The sequence below is a fragment of the Rana temporaria genome, chromosome 8 (genome assembly GCF_905171775.1).
Source record: "Rana temporaria chromosome 8, aRanTem1.1, whole genome shotgun sequence".
Lineage (NCBI taxonomy): Eukaryota > Metazoa > Chordata > Amphibia > Anura > Ranidae > Rana > Rana temporaria.
This window is the reverse complement of record NC_053496.1, coordinates 56241291-56260439: the sequence shown is the minus strand read 5'-3', so window position 1 is coordinate 56260439 and position 19149 is coordinate 56241291. Positions and strand designations below refer to the sequence as shown.

Sequence of the window (19149 nt, the reverse complement as noted above, 5' to 3'; positions counted from 1 at the left end):
TCCGGAGAGCAAGTGGTGTGCTACTGCTGAGTGGAGTGGCAGTGCACTGCTTGGTGCAGTTGAGGATGGTTCTTGTAACGGGAGGGCCCGTGGGACCCAGAAGCTCTTAGAAAGCATGAGCCAGAAAATAATGAACAGTCAGAATATATCTTGGACTACCTGAGATGGGACTATTATGTAATTACTATCCACAATATATTCCAGGATATCTGTGGAGAACTGGTTGCTGTTTGTTGATTTTGAACTCAACAGGTTAATTGAAAGAGTGACTCATTCATAATGTGGCGACACATACTGTTAGTTAGTCCGCCTGCACCCGCCAGCTCAGCAGGAAATCAGTCTGCAGATCTCCGCTGAGCTGGCGGATGACAAGCTCCTCTCTGCTCACTGAGCAGGGAGGGGCTTGTGCAGCGCCACTGATTCCAATTGAACGATCTGATGAAAACGGACAGCATGTCCATTTTTATCAGATCTCACCCGATCCGATCTGCCATGGATGAATATGGCGGGTCGGATGTCAACGGACATGTCTCCGCTGACATCCGACGTTCCATAGGACTGCATGGAGCAGCCGTTCAGGTCCACCGTCAAAACTGACAGGCAGACCTGAACTGTCAGACTGTGTGAAAGGGGCCTTAGTGCTCCTAATTAAGACAAGTACACACTATAGAGAGATATGCTTTGTTCATATTTCATGTCTGAGGTTAACAATGACCTTTAAATTATGCATTTTTATAGAGATATTTACATCGAGCCAAAAAGAGGGACACCTGAGGAAGAAAGGAGGACAGAGGGATTTGATTCCAAAAGAGGGACAGTTGGAAGGTATGACATTACACAGAACTTGAGTATATAGATGCATTCACACCAGTACCAGCCACAGAAGAATCTTATGGTAGAATTGTGACTGCAAGAGGCCCTGCCACTGTGAAAGTGTAGAAGAAAACAACACAGGGTTCTCAAGAATAGTTTAAGGGGCTCCAGAATGTCGGCTCTGAGAGGAGAAAGGTGAATTTTCATCTTTCTCTGGGTTTTGTAATTCCTAGATCAGGGTCTGGAGTTTGGAGACGTCAAAGTGCATTGGGTGGGAATAAGTCTCAAACCCTATGTCCGGGTCTTGTCCCAGACCAGCAGGGTGTGTGGTCAGGTGTCCATAGCCCCTATAATCTAGGACCTCACAATAGTTCTGGGCCCAAGAGACAGAAGATCCCTGTATAGGAGTCAATTATGTCAGCATTGATGGTGGAAACCCCGGCATGGGCAACAGATTTTCTGTGTGAACTTTTTAAAAAAAAGTTGGCCAGCAAGCCTTTAAATAGAATTTATGGAGTAAACTGAACTCACTGGGAAGCACTATCACTGAGACCCCCCCCCCCCCCCCCACATCACAGAAATGTCCCGAACCCATCCATAAGGATGATGATTACCGTCCATATTTCTCATTTTTTTTTTTGTTTTTTTACTGCAATAATTAGAACAACTTAAAAGGTTAGGTAAAAGTTTTAGTGCAGTAAAGCACTTTTGATATTTAAAGTGGATGTAAATCCTCGCATATACTGTGTGAAGTGACTATCCTCAGGTGATACATAGAGATGAAACAAATCCTTCTACATAAGTTGTACCTGTTTAGCTGCAGTCTTCTCTTCGCTACATACCTTCAAAGGATTTTTCCTAAATTATAGCAACTACCCACACAAGGCTGTGAGAAGAGAAATGTCTACCACTAAAATAAAATACGACTAATAGTTCATTAGCCACTTCGGCTCCGGAAGGTTTTATCCAGTTCCTGACCAGGCCATTTTTTGCGATACGGCACTACAATGCTTTAACCACTTAAGCCCCGGACCATTTTGCTGGTCAAAGACCAGGCCACTTTCTGCGAGTCGGCACTGGGTCGCTTTAACTGACAATTGCATGGTCGTGCGACGCGGCTCCCAAACAAAATTCACATCCTTTTTTTCCCCACAAATAGAGCTTTCTTTTGGTGGTATTTGATTACCTTTGCCGTTTTTATTTTTTGCGCTATAAACAAAAATAGAGCGACAATTTTGAAAAAAATTCAATATTTTTTACTTTTTTACTATAATAAATATCCCCATATTATATATAAAATGTTTTTTTTTTTGCTTCAGTTTAGGCCGATACGTATTCTTCTACATATTTTTGGTAAAACAAAAATCGCAATAAGTGTTTATTGATTGGTTTGCGCAAAAGTTTTAGCGTCTACAAAGTAGGGGATAGTTTTATGGCATTTTTAGTAAGATTTTTTTTTTACTAGTAATGGCAGCGATCAGCGATTTTTATCGTGACTGCGACATTAGGGCGGACACATTGGACACTTTTGATACATTTTGGGACCATTGTAATTTTTACAGCGATCAGTGCTATAAAAATGCACTGATTACTGTGAAAATGACCCTGGTAGAAAAGGGGTTAACCACTAGGTGGCGCTGTAGGGGTTAAGTGTGCCTTAGTGAGTGCTTCTAACTGTAGGGGGGATGAGCTGTGTGTGACAGGACAGTGATCACCGCTTCCGATTACAGGAAGCTGTGATCACTGTCATTGTCACTAGGAAGACTGGGGAAATGATTGTTTACATCAGCATTTCCCCTTTCTTTCTCACCGTGACACGATCGTAGGTATGCTCGTGGACATAGAGTCAGCGAGACCCGCGGTCGGAGTCACGGTGCGCACGTCCACAATGCCACTTCTTAAAGGGTATATATATGTCCTTTTGCCTGCCCGTGCCATTCTGCCAACGTATATGTGCATGCGGTGGGCGACATGTGGTTAACTGCCAATTGCGCAGTTGTGCAACACTGTACCTTAAAAATAAAATTGATGTCCTTTTATTTCTCACAAATAGAGCTTTATTTTGGTGGTATTTGATCACTTCTGCGGTTTTTATTTTTTGCACTACAAACAAAAAAAGACTGACAATTTTGAATAAAAATATTCTTTACTTTCTGTTATAAAACATTCCCAATATTAATTTTTATTTTATTTTTGTTTTCATCAGTTTAGGCCAATATGTATTCTGCTACATATTGTTGGTAAAAATGTATGCCTTTTTTTTACTAGTAATGGCGGCAATCAGCGATTTTTAGCGGGACTGCAACATTGCGGCAGACAAATTATACACTAAAAGACACTTTTTTTCGGGACCAGTGACACCAACGCATTTATCAGTGGTAAAAAAAATGCACTGTCACAGTATAAAATGATACTGGCAGGAAAGAGGTTAACACCAGGGGCAATCTAAGGGTTAAGTGTGTCCCTGGGAGGTGCTTGCTAACTGTGTGGGCGACAGATACAATGGAGGAAAATAGAGATCTCTATTTCGCTCCCTGACAGATCAGCGGCCTGCCTTGTTTACATAGGCAGACCAGTGCTCCATCTCTCTACTGAATGATCACTAGGTCGCGGTGGCAATCGCGGCCGCCGGACCCACTGATTGGCTCCCGCTATGATCCCATCATCTGCTGCGCCTACTACGCAGACTTATTCCATTTATCCCCAAAGAAGACATGACATAGCAGTCGTGGTGGGAACAATTGTCAACTCCAGACATGACTATGCAAATGCCCTTTACCTCGGACTCCCAAAGTACCGAATCACTCGCCTGCAGGTCATTCAGAATACGGCCGCGCGTCTTGTGACTGGGAAAAAACCTTGGGAATCTATCTCCCCTGCACTGAGAAGCCTCCACTGGCTGCCAGTGAAAGATAGAATCACCTTCAAAGCTCTCTGTCTGACGCATAAATGTATCCTGGGAAATGCTCCCAAATATCTATGCGAAAAATTAAAGGCTTATAACCCCAATCGCGCGCTGCGATCCTCCAACCAAAATCTACTCCACATCCCCAAAACCAGATACAAGTCCAAAGGAGAAAGAAGATTTGCTGTCCAAGGCCCTCGTCTTTGGAACACTTTACCAACCGCCATTCGGTTGGAGGAGAACCACATGGCCTTTAGGAGAAAGATCAAAACCCATCTCTTTTGAGGTCAAAGGAGAAATGGTCAATAAGCGCCCAGAGGTGATTTAGTTTGCATGTGTAGCGCTATATACGTTTTTCACTCACTCAATCACAGCAGGAGTGGTGTTTTCGGAGGCACATGCATGCCCCTTCCACCACATGCACAAAATCACATACAGGTACATACAGGCAGCCGGACCGCCCACCCACAATATTTTCTACGTGGGGAAATTTTTACCAATGAAAGCCTTGAATTTAACAAGCTAAAAGAGCAACTAAAACAACTACAGCTTGAAAACAAACCCAATGAATCCTTCAATGACAAGGAAGAAATCTAAAAAAAAAATGGTGTTTTGACTGTGTAATTCATTTGTAGGAATTTTAATCTTATACAAATGAAGATAGAATCATACAAACAGTTTGGGCAACATTCTACAGTGCTTCTCATGTTCAGTTCTTTATTTTTTTCTTATGGTCAGTTTTAGCTATAAGAGGCACATTGAGGGAATGAAGCGAGTGGGGGAGCGCAATGAGGGCGTGGGGCTATAGAGTGGCGGGTGCTCACTTAGAAGAGTGCTATGGTCATTTTTATTTGTATGACTTTTTGGACATTTTGGTACAAAGTTTCTTCTCAGGTCCCAATTTTCTAGTTTGGGTCTTCAGATTAAAACGTTTAAAGAACCCCTGCTCTAAAGAAATAGAAAAAAATGGAGACCAGACAAACAGAGCACCAGACTTCAGATTCCTCTCCTCTGATTTCTCTAATGATCAGCAGATGACAGAGTAGGATTTGGGGTGGAATATAGAGCTTCTTTGAAGGGTCTACCTATCCTCTCCAAGCCCTACTCCCCTTTCTATAGACACAGCCCATTCATGACTCTCCTCATCTGCCTCCCCCCCAGTCCTCTCCCCAACTCTGTCTTCTATAGGGCAGGGGCTTTAGTTCCCGGTCCCACTTTCTCCCTCCACTCTCCCTGTGAGTTTGGTGGGTGGCACTCACATACCCGCTGATGTGGTGAAGATAGAGTCCTCAGCAGCCTGTAAATCCAATAGCTCCCAACTGTGCATGATTTCGAGTGTCTGTCCCTGATTTGGAACAATGTCCCTCATTTCTCCTCATTTGTCCCTCATTTTGGTCTGATCTATGTAGCTGTATATAAAATGCACTTTTTTATCTATCAAAATGTGTTTTCCAGCCCTAAACCTTTCATCTGATTTCAAAATGGCTGCATTTGTAAATTCCAAAAGCCAATATAAAGGAATAGTGGTATTAAAAAAGCACTGGGTTAACCAATCTTGTTTTTTTAAAATTCTCCTTTAAAAGGTGGCGTGGCATAGGGTGTATCCTATTTCTGCATACTTTTGCTGATAGGTATCCCTCATTCCCATCTCAAAAAGTTGGGAGGTATGAAATCCCTTGGCCAGGTAGGAGAAGTAACCATGGCATGGCCTTAAAAGGGATGTTTGAGGTGTGCGGCTTTGGGTGTAGCACCACAGACTGACTTTTAGGAAGGAGGTTTTGGACCACTAAATCCCCTCTTTGTCTTCTCTCAGCCAACTATTATTTTGATGAAGTCGTGAGCCACATCAGGTAGATTCACAATTGTATTCACTTATGACTGGTAAGCTTACATAAAAGGCAGCTTTATGGTCAGCAAGAAGGGACTCTGTAATCATCATATTAGCGTGTAGACATGTGCATTCGTTTTCATCTGAATTTTGGGTATTTTCGTTATCGTTTTACAAACTAAAATAAACGTGCGAAATCCGAAAGATTCGACATAAAAAAAATGCTTTATTTTCGTTGTTACAACAGTTCGATATAGATAGGAGATTCGACATGACGCTGACAATAGCAATCTGTGTCTATCGAATCTGTGGTCGAATGTGCCAAACCTTAACTCTATTAGTCCAAAGTTATTCTACATAGAGAGGAAAGATTTGACATAGAGAGACAGTGTTGGGGTAGACCATTCGACATGAACGACAAAGATTCGACGGAGCAGCGAAAAACAAACGTCAAATCTGTCATTGAAGGCTTATGGTGCCTGTCAAAAGTTCTAAGAAGATTCGACAAGCAGCTAAACTGTACGACGCCGCAATTGTACATTTCCAGTCAAATGCTCGGCCCATAGGCTATAGAAGAATTTGAATGTTGGTTGTCTAGTAATAATAATTTATAAACATAATTATTACTAGTCATACAACATCAGAATTCTACTATAGCTTGTAGGCGGAACATTGGACCGGAATTTCTACGATTCAACGTACAGTTTAGCTGCTCCGTTGAATCTTCTTAGAACATTCGACAGACACCATAAGCCTTCAATGACAGATTCGACCTTAATTAATTCGGATTTTCGGAAGAATGCATTTTTTAACAAAATAAACAAATTTCGGGAGTAACTAAATAAAACGAAATTCCGAAACGAATTATTTCAGTGTGCACATGTCTATATAGTGTGTTTGACATTTTGATAAATGACCTCTACTGTTAGAGTCTGAGTCTCTGCTACTCTTTGATCACAAAGAAGACCCCTGTCTCATTATGGAAGCTCTTTCAGAAAAGCCAAGATAAACATACTTGGCCCTTTATCACAGTCATCCCTGACGCATGTTCCCGGAATGTTTAAGTGTGCAGGTGTAGAATAATGTGGAAGAGAGATTGGCAATTCAAACACGAAATGAGATGCTGCAGACAGCCATTATGATGCAGCAGCCAGAAAATAGACTGCAACCCCAAGGAAAAATACTTCATATTTTTAATAGTCAACATTATTTTCCTTTACACCACGCACTCAAGTACCCATTAAACCACCTAATTGTTTTGTTCATTTATTGTTTCTACATACTTGGAAATGAGTGCCATAAAGGAAAATCACTAGCAGACTTTCTTTATTGCTTTAGGGGCTTGTTCCTTATAGGTTTGTGAAGCATCTACTGTAGACATATGTACAGCAATTGTAACACAATATAGCTTTATGGATTCCACCTTTACAAACAGAGTATATTTTTACTGTCCTGTAGATATTCAGTAATATAGAAGAAAACAAGCTATTCTTTACAGAATTGTAGTTTATTTATTTTGAATATTGGCGAGAAAATACCTAAAAGTATACTCCATTCACAAATAAACATTTAGAAGTCTCATTCAGAAGCCACAGCCTATCTTCTATTGAATTGGTCTTGGTTACCTGGGTGCCCTGCTAGTCAAATTCCTAGTTTTTGATACCTGTGTCTTCTGAATCCAAGTTTATAAAAATGTTGGTCTGTATGTTCTGTGTTCCAATCTCCACAATCTCTGAAGCCTACTGCAGGCTTTACCCCTCCCAAGTTGCAGCACAAGAGGAATGTTGCACAGTGCAATATCATGTGACAAGAGGTTGCAGGTATGCTTAAGGCCCCGTACAGACGAGGGGACATGTCTGATGAAAACGGTCCGCGGACCGTTTTCATCGAACATGTCCGCTCTGAGATTTCGGTCTGATGGCTGTACACACCATCAAACCGAAATCCCCACGAACAGACAGCGCGGTGACGTGGCGGTGACGTTGACGCCGCCACGTCCGCAAACCAGGAAGTAAAATACTTCCACGCATGCGTCGAATCCATTCGACGCATGCGGGAGATTTCTGTCCGCTGGTTAGGTGTACTAACCAGCGGACATGTCGGACGGACGGGTTTCCAGCCGACAAGTTTTAAAGCTTGCTTTAAAACTTTTGTCTGCTGGAAACCTGTCTGCTAGGCTGTACACATGGTCGGATCTGTCCGCTGAAACTGGTCTGCGGACCAGTTTCAGCAGACATGTTCGGTCGTGTGTATGAGGCCTAAGCCTCATACACCCAATCGGACAAATCTGTGGATTTTTGTCCAAAGGGCGTTGGCCGTTAACTTGTTCTGCATACAGACGGCAGAACTTTTTCAGCCAACATTCACGGAACTACGTGGTTTTTCTGTCCTTTAGTGCCACCCTTTGAGCAAATTCTGCTAACGTTTTCTTATGGTTACCATTGGTTCGGAGCATGCTTGTTTGTACTTTTGGATTTTAGTCTGACGGATTTGTGTACACACGATCGGATAATCCGACGGAACACATTTGTTTTCGGACAATTTGAGAGCACGACCATCCAACATTTGTTGTCGGAAATTCCAACAATTGTCTGATGGAGCATGCAGACTGACGGATTATCCGACAAAACACGTCCGTCAGACAATTGTTGTCAGAATATATATGATTGTGTGTACATTGCATCTTCTGGTCTTTGCCCCAATTTCAGAAAATATTACTGGTAAGGAAAACAATTTTTTTTCCAGATTGCTTAAAAGTAAAGAACAAAATAATGAAGCTGAAACAGTCTGTGTGCCTGATAAAATAACCTACTTCCTGACCTTAAACTACATTTTTTGGCTTTTTTTTTTCCATGCTTAGGCTTGATTCACATCTATGCATTTTTAGTGCTTTTTGCATTCTGCCGATTTGAACAACAGTATAGTCCATTTAACATGTTTTCCTACAGAACATGTTCTGTAGTGCAAATCTGCAAAATGCAAAAAAGCCCTAAAAATGCAGAGGTGTGAATGAAGCCTTAGACTAGATGCTGCTTCTTTTTCTTGTAAAGCATGCCTTGCTTTCCTTCTTTATTTGGTACAATTATTGCTGCCCCTGATTTCCTATTTGGAAAAGGAAAAAACTGTGCCAACTAAAATCACCCAGCAACCATGTCAGATGTGCGTTGATTAGATAAATAAAACAGTCATAAAAAATGTCCCAAAGGTGAAGTGACTTGTGAGTAATAATCAGCTGAGACGAACAGCACCGCAGTGAAAATTTGAACCATCTGTAAAACCGCCATCACATAGACAGCCTCTTACCAGATTGATGAGAAAAATCAGCCTCAAGCAGATACGTTCTCAGTCAGTGGGTTTATACACAAGGTAATGCACAGGGTCCAGGAATCTCCAGATCAGATCCTCCAATGAGAAACAGCTACCCCCTTCACCAGAATGGTCCGTGGATCAAAAACGAAAGAACGGACCATAGCATAATACCGTTTAAGAGGTTTTATTTAAATATAAAAGATTGTACTTACAAGAAAGCAAATCATAAAAGCATGTAAAACAATGCCGGCCGGCAATAGAGGAGCCCTTCCTCGTTCACATCGAGCGCGGTGATGTCACTGTATGCCATCCCAGATGCGTTTCGTCATAGGTTGACGTCTCAGCTGATTATTACTCACAAGTCACTTAACCTTTGGGACATTTTTTATGACTGTTTCATTTATTTATCTAATCAATGCACACCTGGCATGGTTGCTGGGTGATTTTAGTTACACTGCATACACTGTTTATTGCAGCCTTCTGGTTTAGATTACCACATTTTTCATTAATTCATTATTTAGGGTTAGCGCAAATTTTCTTGTTTTTTGTCCTGATTTCCTATTGTTGGTTGTCTCCTTGTCCTAGTGAGGTCCTGTTAAGCCAAGTGTTTAGTGCACTCTCGTGATCTGACTATAGCCTGACAGGGGCATACCTTCCAACTTTTTGAAATGGGAACGAGGGACACCTATTAGCAAAAGTATGTAGGCATAGGACACGTCCCCTGCCACACCCCCTTAACCACTTCCCGACTGCCTAACTGTAAATGTACATCATTACTTTGACATTAAATACCAGGGTTATGGAAGCAGCTAGCTGCCACAACCATGGTATCTTTCAGTCAGTCGGTTTTTTATATACAAGTGGTCCCAGTGGCGGGTTCACTTTCACTTTTATAGGCAGCAGTAAAAGTGCCCCCAGCGCTGCTTTCCACTCATTTCCGAGCTTACCAAAGCCATCGGAAAGCTCGGAGACCGATCCGATCCTCTTGATGCCTGGACAGGAAGCTGAGTGAGGGCAAGATAGGCCCCACTCGGCTCTATGCCCTTGGAGGACCGGAGCAACGTCTGACGTATAGTCGCTATTGTAATATTGGTCCTCCTCTCGGCCATTAAGGAAGCTGGTCTTGAGACCCTTCACCCGATTGGCAGAAAGGACAGGCGACCCTATTGAACATCTAGGAGGAGGAGCCGCATGGCGGAAGCCGCTGTGATGGAGGAGAGGACACAGGAGCCACTGCCCAGCACCCGCCACCTAGATGGGGTTAGTGAGACAGACAGCAAGTGTGTGGTTGTTTGTTGCCCCCCCCCCCCCCCAAAAAAAAAAAAAACACCAGCCGTCACTGCTTCCACCTCCCGGTCTTAAAAGGGATTTTTTTTTAATCAAAAAGTAAAATTTACTTTTTAGGCTTTTAAAAAGGTAAATGAAAGATCTGAGGTCCTTTTTTACTCCAGAGCTCTCAAAGAGGACCTGTCATGCTTATTTCTATTACAAATGATTTTTACATCCTTGTGTATATATATATATATATATATATATATATATATATATATATATCTATATATATATATATAGATATATATATATATGATAAATAATAAGTTGCTGTGTGCACTTACTTGTAATATATGTAGTATATAATGGGAAAAAAGCCACGCTACTTAAAATCAATACAAATACAGCCATCCACAGTGTAAAACAAAAATCCACATTGAAAAAAATTCCATAAAATCTATATGGCATGATCATAAACTTGAGAACATTTTCATAAATTTGCAATTGATATATAAAAACAAAAAACATGATTAAAAAACAGATATAGACATTGTCCTATGTATCTCAGTCAGTTTATCACAATCAATGTTGTCTCTCTTCTGCACGTGGCTGAAGACATGTAGCAGAGTACATTTTAGTCTAAATTTATGCAGAATTTTTTTTATAGCAAAAAGTAAAAAATATTGTGTTTTTTCAAAATCTTCTGTATTTTTTCCTTTATTAAAAAAAATAAAGTGGTGATCATATTACACCAAAAGAAAGGTCTATTTGTGTGAAAATTAGGGTACAGTGTTGCATGATCACGCAAATTACAAGTTAAAGTAGCTCAGTGCTAAATAGCAAAAAATTACCTGGTCATGAAGGGGGTAAAACCTTACAGAGCTCAAGTGGTTAATGAATTTCTTGCTAATGATGACCACTTGTTGGACATCCTGTTTCAAAACTATAAGCATTAAATATGAATTTATTCCTTCTCCCCTTTCCCTGTTTGCTATAACAGCCTCCACTCTTCTCGGAAGGCTTTCTATAAGATTTTGGAGTGCATCTGTGGGAATGTAAAACATTTAACCATAAAAGAACTTGTAAGATGTTGGATGTAGGATGAGAATCTGTGTCAAGTTTATCCTAACGATGTTCAGAGATGAGAGCAGGGCCCTGTGCAGACCACTGTAGTTCCTCCACACCAAGTTCATCCAACTATGTTTCTATGAAGCTGGTTTTGAGCATAGGGGCACAGTCATGCTGAAACAGAGAAGGGACTTCCCCAAAGGGTGGCCACAACGCAATGCAGTGCAGTCTAAAATATATTAACAGTACCCTTCACTGGAAACATCAAGTCCAATAATGTGGGGGTTGCCCACATCATTTTTGGCCACTTAAAGTGAAATTAATTTTTTTTTTTCTCTTCTTCTTTTCTCTTCTTCTTTTCTATTTATTGTTACATAGCCCTTCTCTAGGGCAAACCAAACAAACCATACTATGCTTTAATTCGTCTTCTGTGGGTTCGGTGTCTCTACCGAGCTCACAGACTATAATGCATTCTCTAAGCTGGTTGGTGGTTCTCCGTACCCTAGCCCAGACTATATAAACATCACCGATGCTGCCGCCTTAGCTCCTAGAGGGGCAGCCGAGACATAGAGGGTTTCTATCCGATGTTGGGCTACATTGTTTATACATGGTTACACGAGCAATATGCCCACTCAACACCTATTTGTATTCTTCTCAAAGCATTTGACATGGTAACCTAAATGTTTTCTATTTTATTTGTAACACTTTTCTGCTCTAATTTTTATCGACCGGGTCACCCTTTGTTGGGTTCATGACACGGTTGATGTTGATATGTTGATATGTTTGCCTAAAAAAAATTTTTTTTTCATAATAAAAACTTATTGAACCATTAAAGTGAAATTAAAGGTTTAAGTTTTTATTTTTTTTAAATAACAAACATGTCATACTTACCTCCTCTGTGCAGGTAATGCAGGTAATTTTGCACAGAGTGGCCCAGATCATCCTCTTCTGGGGTCCCACGACGGCTCTCGCGGCTCCTCCCTGCATTCAATACCACCCTGGGAAGCTCTCTCCTGAGGGGGTTACCTTGCGGGAGCGCTTGTGTGTCATACATATTATGACTTGGCCCTGCTCCCCGACAGCTTCATCAATGGATTTAATTGACAGCAGCAGGAGCCAATTGCTGCGCTGCTATCAATCTATTCAATAAAGAGCCGAGAAGCCGTAAAGAGAGCGATGAGGGATCGTGCCCATGGAAGTAAAAACGGGGCAGGGGGGGTCTGGGGGGCCTTTCACTACAAGGTGTTTTTTCACCTTAATGCATAGGATGCATAAAGGTGAAAATACACAAGGCTTTACAACCCCTTTAATGCATGTAGTATTTTATTATTCTGCTCCTCTTAAATGATGCAAGAAAGGCTAGATTATGCATGCAATTTGCTTAATAAATGTGGTACATAGAGGTGTTTTCTTTGTTAGCTCAATTAAAAAGCTTAAGCAAAACTAAAATATTAAAATAGAACCCAAACAACCGCATTCATTGATGAACGCAGTGTGCTCTTGAACGTGTCATAGCAATAAAGTTTGCCCACTTAAACTTGCAACTTTCATTAGGATTTCCACTTAGAGCCTTTGCTCTTTAGTTTCTTATTAAAGACATCTTAATTAATAAAGCTATTGACCAGTGGAGCAGGTCACATTTATTATATACACACGGGATCATGGCAAGACACACTCTAAACCAACAGAGTCGTACATTTTTAAAAAGGCATTTAACAGGTCTGCTTTGCTTTCTGACGGGCAATGCCCGGGTGATGAGATCAAGCATCTGAGTGGCCACTGCGGTCCTGTGTAGTTCTAATAATGAAGGGCCACATGTCACAGAAAACCTGGGCCATTTCACCACCTTTGCTGACAGCAAGATTTCTTGTACAATACTGTGAATATTTCAGCCTCTTAAATGGAATTTCTGACACAGTTCATCAGCTTCTGCATCAATTTAACCAAAAATGCCACTGAGTATTAAATATGAATGAGTTTTCTCTTGAATGGCAAAAATCATAGCTATATGATGCATTGTGAAGCCATGCAAGCAGCAAGCACAGGGAGTACGATACAACATTAGAAGACGATGAACAAACATTTATTATGGTTGAGGAAGGAATTGCCCAGAATGCATTATTTAAATTTGACCTAAGGGCTATGCTAGCATTACAGCAGACACAGAATTGCTATGTCATGCATGATGCTTATTGAGAGTCTTTACCCTCCCTTGTACAGCTTTGTTTATGGGTATAGCAGCCCGTGGTCATTTTTGCTAAGTTTGTAAAGTGCACCTGTTATCTTATATAGGCTGTAGAGCTATTACAAAATCTAACATGATATGATTTCACATCCGAGTAGGACCCTTAACATTCCCAACCCTTTATATGAAGTAATTTAATAACAGCCATTCACTGTTAGATTAGGATTTATGGAATGCCTTGTATTATAGCTCTGTACCTTGAAAATGCACAAAACCAACAGTAAAAGATCACCAAAATCAGATCACTTCTCCCAAATTAGAATGGGATTGAAAGAGAACAGGTTGTCAGTTTATAAAGGATAAAAATAATAAAATTTACCGGTGTTCTTGAAATTCTAGCTGACAGAAAAGCTGTCACTTAGCATTGATTTGATTTACGCGTTGAATATGTAAATGAGCAAGATACGCCGATTCACGAACGTAGGTACGCCCGTCGCAGTAAGCTACGCCGTTTACGTAAGGCTTTTTTCCGGCGTAAAGATAAACCACCAAAAAGATGGCGCAGCCCATGCAAGGTATGGACGATGGAACAGTCGTCGTATTTTACGTAGTTTGCGTAAGCATTGAGTATTTGCGACGTGATTCTGAGCATGCGCCGTACCAACGGCCCTTCATTTACATGGGGTCACGGTTACTTTACATGTAGCACGCCCACTACCTGCCTAATTTGAATTAGCAGGTTTACGCCGGCCCATTTCCGCTACGTCGACATAACTTACGGAGCAAGTGCTTTGTGAATACTGGCCTTGCCTCACTATGTTACGTCGGCGTATTGCAAATGGGATGCGCTATGCCGGCCAAAAGATACGCCAATCTACCTGAATCTGGCTATATATTCCCAAAATAATTGCAACACCTGCCTTTACATGCACATGGCATCCCAGTCTTAGTCTGTAGTGTTCAATATTGAGTTGACCCACCCTTTGCAGCTATAACAGCTTCAACTCTTCTGGGAATGCTGTCCACAAGGTTTAGGAGTGTGTCTATGGGAATGTTTGACCATTCTTCCAGAAGTGCATTTGTGAGATCAGGCACTGATGTTGCACTAGAAGACCTGAATCCCAGTCTTCAGTCTAATTCATCCCAAAGGTGTTCTGTCAGGTTAAGATCAGGACTTTGTGCAGGCCAGTCAAGTTTCTCCACCCCAAACATGCTCATTCATGTCCTTGCTTTGTGCACTGGTGTGCAGTCATATTGGAACAGGAAGGGGCCATCCCCAAACCGTTCCCACAAAGTTGGGAGCATGAAATTGTCCAAAATGTCTTAGTATGCTGACGCCTTACGAGTTCTCTTCACTGGAACCAAGGGGCCAAACCCAGCCCCTCAAAAACAACCCCACACCACAATTCCCCTTCAAATTATTCCACCAAATAATTAGGACCGCGGCCGCCCCAGACATGTGTGAACCGGCACCATTGAAAGCCGGTTACATCCATATGTTATGCAAATTGGATGTGGTTAAAAATACATCCAATTTGCACTTAACGTGAACCCAGCCTGATACTCATTTAAAGTCCCCCTGACCAAATTCTTTCCTTTTTTTTGTCCAGCCTGATACTAATGCAATCCTGACCTGATCCTTCTCAAAAACTGACCTGAAACAATTACTTTGTCAATTAGCTGTGAAAGCGGAGCCTCAATTCGCACCGTGCATGTGTGAACCCAGCTTTAGTGTTATGTGTCCCTTGTGCTGCTGTCTTCTGATTTAGTAGAAATCCTCCTCTTCCAACCTCCCCCCCAGGCCACAGTCTTCCAGTGTGGCAGGGGTTAGGAGAGTTGGTAGGCCGTACTAGAGCTCCTATGAATGAAACAGGATCTATGAATGGAGGAGGCAGATCCTTCAATCATCTGCCTATCCTCCATTCATAGATCTTGTTTCATTCATAAAAGTGTAAATGGAATAACTGAGCGGAAAGGGTGGGCATAGTGGGGCACCCTTGATGAGAGCCTGCCACATCTCCCTCAGCTCTATTAAACCCCCCTCCCCCCACACTGAAATATTGTGGTGGCAGGAAATCAGAGGAGGAGGATGTCTACTAAACCAGGAGGCAGCAGCTCAAGGAACACATTCCATCAGTTATCAGCAGCAAAGAAAAGAGAAAAACAACAGATCAATGCATAATCAACCTAAAATGATATCACTGCAATCCATTTATAATTATGGGAGAGTCGTAAAACGAGGATTCAGATGCTGATCCAAAGTTCTCTATGACCTGCAGGAGAGCTGGGCGAGCAGGAGAGACAGAGAGAGTACACATTTGATAGGATGAGAGCGTAGCTGGTGCATCATTGTGTCTGTAATGTGTTCAAGCACTAGTGAGTGGAAATTCTTCAGAGTGACATGGTAGCATCTACAGTTGCTAAGCAACGCATTTCAGAGAGCACCTTCTTTGTAAAGACTGAAAATCACGTACAAGGGCAAGAATTTACTGTATGTACATGTGCAAGGGACAGGGAGAACTGGAGCCAAGATTGACATCTTAAAGTGGAGGTTCACCCTATAAAAAAATTCTAACACTGCATCCAGCCCAGTTGTGCATATAAAATGACACTAACCTTTTTTTTTTCTTTTCCGTAGATAGCGTTTAGCCGTGGAATTCACCGCGGCTTCCGGGTAGGGAATCCCGCGGCACACATAGCGCGTCACGACTTCACGAAGGAAGCTAGGGTCGGCTTGGCTCTATTCGGCACCGGCGCCGAATAGAGCCGAGCCGACCCGAGCTTCCTTCGGGAAGTCGTGACGCGCTGTGTGCGCCGATGTTTAGCATGTCAATGCGAAACAGATTATGCGAGTAATCAGAGGTTCCAAAGTAAAACTTTTGAAACAACGTATTAAAAGATGTATGAGTGAGTGAGTGAAAAACGTATATAGCGCTGCACATGCGAACTAAATCGCCTCTGGGCGCTCGTTTGTCCATTTCTCCTTTGAACTCAAAAGAGATGGGTTTTGATCTTTCTCCTAAAGGTCAAGTGATTCTCCTCCAACCGAATGCTGGTTGGTGAAGCGTTCCCATAGCCTGGGGCCCTTGAGCGCTAATCTTCGTTCTCCCTTGGACTTCTGGTTTTTGATATTTGGAGTAGATTTTGATTGGTGGATAGCAGAACGCGATTGGAGTTGTGAGCTTTTAGTTTTTCGCATAGATATTGGGGGGGGGGGAATATTTATTTGATCACCTGCAGCTTTTGTAAGTTTACTCACCTACAAAGAAATGAAGGGTTTATAATTGTTATCATATGTGTATTTTAAAATGATAGAGACAGAATATCAACCATAAATCCAGAAAAAACACATGACACAAATGTTATAAATAGAGTTGCAGTTCAGTGAGTAAAATAAGTATTTGATCCCCAAGCAAAACATGACTTGGTGGAGACTGGCTAGGCCACTCAATGGCCTTATTGTGCTTCTTTTTGAACCACTCCTTTGTTGCCTTGGTGGTATGTTTTGGTCATTTTCATGCTGGAAGACCCACCCATGACCCATCTTGTAGTGGAGGTTCACCCTATAAAAAATTTCTAACACTACATCCATAAAGGTCAGTGTCATTTTATATGCAGCACGGTGCTGGATGTAGTGTTAGACATTTTTTATAGGGTGAACTTCCACTTTAAGTGTCAAGAAGGTTCTTATTCAAGATTTTACAATACATGTACCTTTAGAAGAGAAACCGCCCCAAAGCATAATGTTTCCACATCCGTGCTTAACTGTAGGGACGGTGTTCTTAGGGTCATAGTCAGCAATTTTCTTTCTCCAAACACGGCGAGTCGCGTCAATGCCAGAGAGCTTAATTTTGGTCTCATCTGACAACAGCACTATATGCCAATTCTTCTCTGAATCCTTTAGATCCATCAGCAAACTTCAGACGGGCCTGTACATGTGTCTTCTTGAGGAGGGGGACCTTGTGGGCGCTGCAGGATTTCAATCCATGGCCGCGTATTGTTACCAATGGGGTAGATTCAGGTAGGGGCACACACTACTACGGATGCGCATTGTACCGTTTTTACGATACGCCTCTGTAAATTACTTGAGCTACGCTTCATTCACGAAGCATTTGCTCCGTAATTTGCGGGGGCGTTTCGTAAAAGTGGCCGGCGTAAGCGCACGTAATTTAAATGATCCTGTAGGGGGCATGGAGCATTTAAATTAGGTGGGTTCCCACGCCGAACGTACTGCGCATGCTCCGTCGGGAACATTTCCCGACGTGCATTGCGGTAAATGACGTCGCAAGGACGTCATTTGCTTCGACGTGAACGTAAATGGCGTCCAGCGCCATTCACGATTCACTTACGCAAACGACGTAAATTTCGACGCGGGAACGACGTGTATACTTACCATTGGCTGCGCCTCCTAATAGCAGGAGCAGCCTTACGCAGAAATTGACGAACGCAAACGACGTAAAACTCGAACGCCGGGCGCGCGTACGTTTGTGAATCGGCGTGAGTATGCAATTTGCATACTCTACGGTGACCACTACGGGAACGCCACCTAGTGGCCATCGTAAGAATGCAGCCTAAGATACCTTCTTGCCAGTCATATCTTAGGCTACAGTCGGCGTATCGAGCTTTCTGAATACAGAAAGTCGATACGCCGGCGCTACTTAGCAATTACGCTGCGTATCTATGGATAGGCAGGCGTAATTGCTACCTGAATCTACCCCAATGTTTTTTTAGCGATTGTGGTCCCAACAGCCTTGAGATCATTCACAAGCTGCTCCCATGTAGTTTTAGGCTGATCCCTCTCTTTTCTCATGATCATCCTTACCTCATGAGGCAAAATCTTGCATGGAGCTCCAGACCAAGGGCGATTGATGGTTATTTTGTATTTCTTTCATTTGCGAATAATCGCTCCAACAATTCTCTCCTCACCAAGCTTCTTGCTGATAGTCTTGTAGCCCATTCCAGCCTTGTGCAGGTCTACAATCTTGTTCCTTTGACAGCTCTTTGGTCCTGCTTATAATGGGAAGGTTTAAATGGAAGAAAATTTCATAGACAATGGCGCAGGCACACTTTAGCATCGGCGATCGTGCCGTTCCTAAAGGAGGCCGTGCTGTGACTGGCGGCTCCTGCGCGCATGTGCGAGAGTGACGTCATCGCGGCTCCTGCAAATCACAGCCGCGATCCCCGGAAGGAGCCCCCGGGAGAGATGTCGTCTGAGCAGTATACAAGGACGGCTGCGGGGTCTTCGATCTGAGGTGAGTATTACATAATAAGCTAGTATGCTATGCATACTAGCTCATTATGCCTTTGTCTTGCAGGAGGTGTTTTTTTTTTTTTTTTTTTTTAAGTGGGTTTACTTCCTAAAATCGGCAGGACTAATCTGTGTACCACATGATCACATACTGTAGCCAGTCGGTGGGGCCAGAATTATTGTTGGTTGGTAGGGGGATAAAATACTTACTGTATTTATCGGCGTATAACACGCGCAGGCGTATAACACGCACCCTAACTTTAAGAGGGAAGTTTCAGGAAAAAAAATTAGCACAGACCCCTGCATATAACACACAGGCACAGTTTACCCTCTATTTTCAGGGTAAAAAAAGTGAGTGTTATACGCCAATAAATACAGTATTTTACGCATCTGAACTGCAACTCAATTTATAACATTTGTATTGTGTTTTTTCTGGATTTTGGTTTATATTCTCTCTCTATAATTTAAAATACACTTATAATAATAATGATGGACCCTTCATTTCTTTGTAAGTGGGCAAA

At 42.2% G+C, this 19149-nt stretch overlaps 1 protein-coding gene across 3 annotated transcripts in view; it reads left to right on the top strand.

The window, feature by feature from the left end:
* Positions 1-19149, top strand: part of ADGRA1 (adhesion G protein-coupled receptor A1) — an 893528-nt gene that overhangs the window by 848111 nt on the left and 26268 nt on the right. For 2 of the 3 annotated variants that reach the window (XM_040361824.1, XM_040361826.1), the window contains one exon: positions 739-825. The exons of the other annotated variant lie outside the window; for it this stretch is intronic. In XM_040361824.1, coding sequence (XP_040217758.1) covers positions 739-825 — 87 coding nt within the window. The remainder of the gene's footprint in view (positions 1-738; positions 826-19149) is intronic. 3 annotated transcript variants of the gene reach the window in all.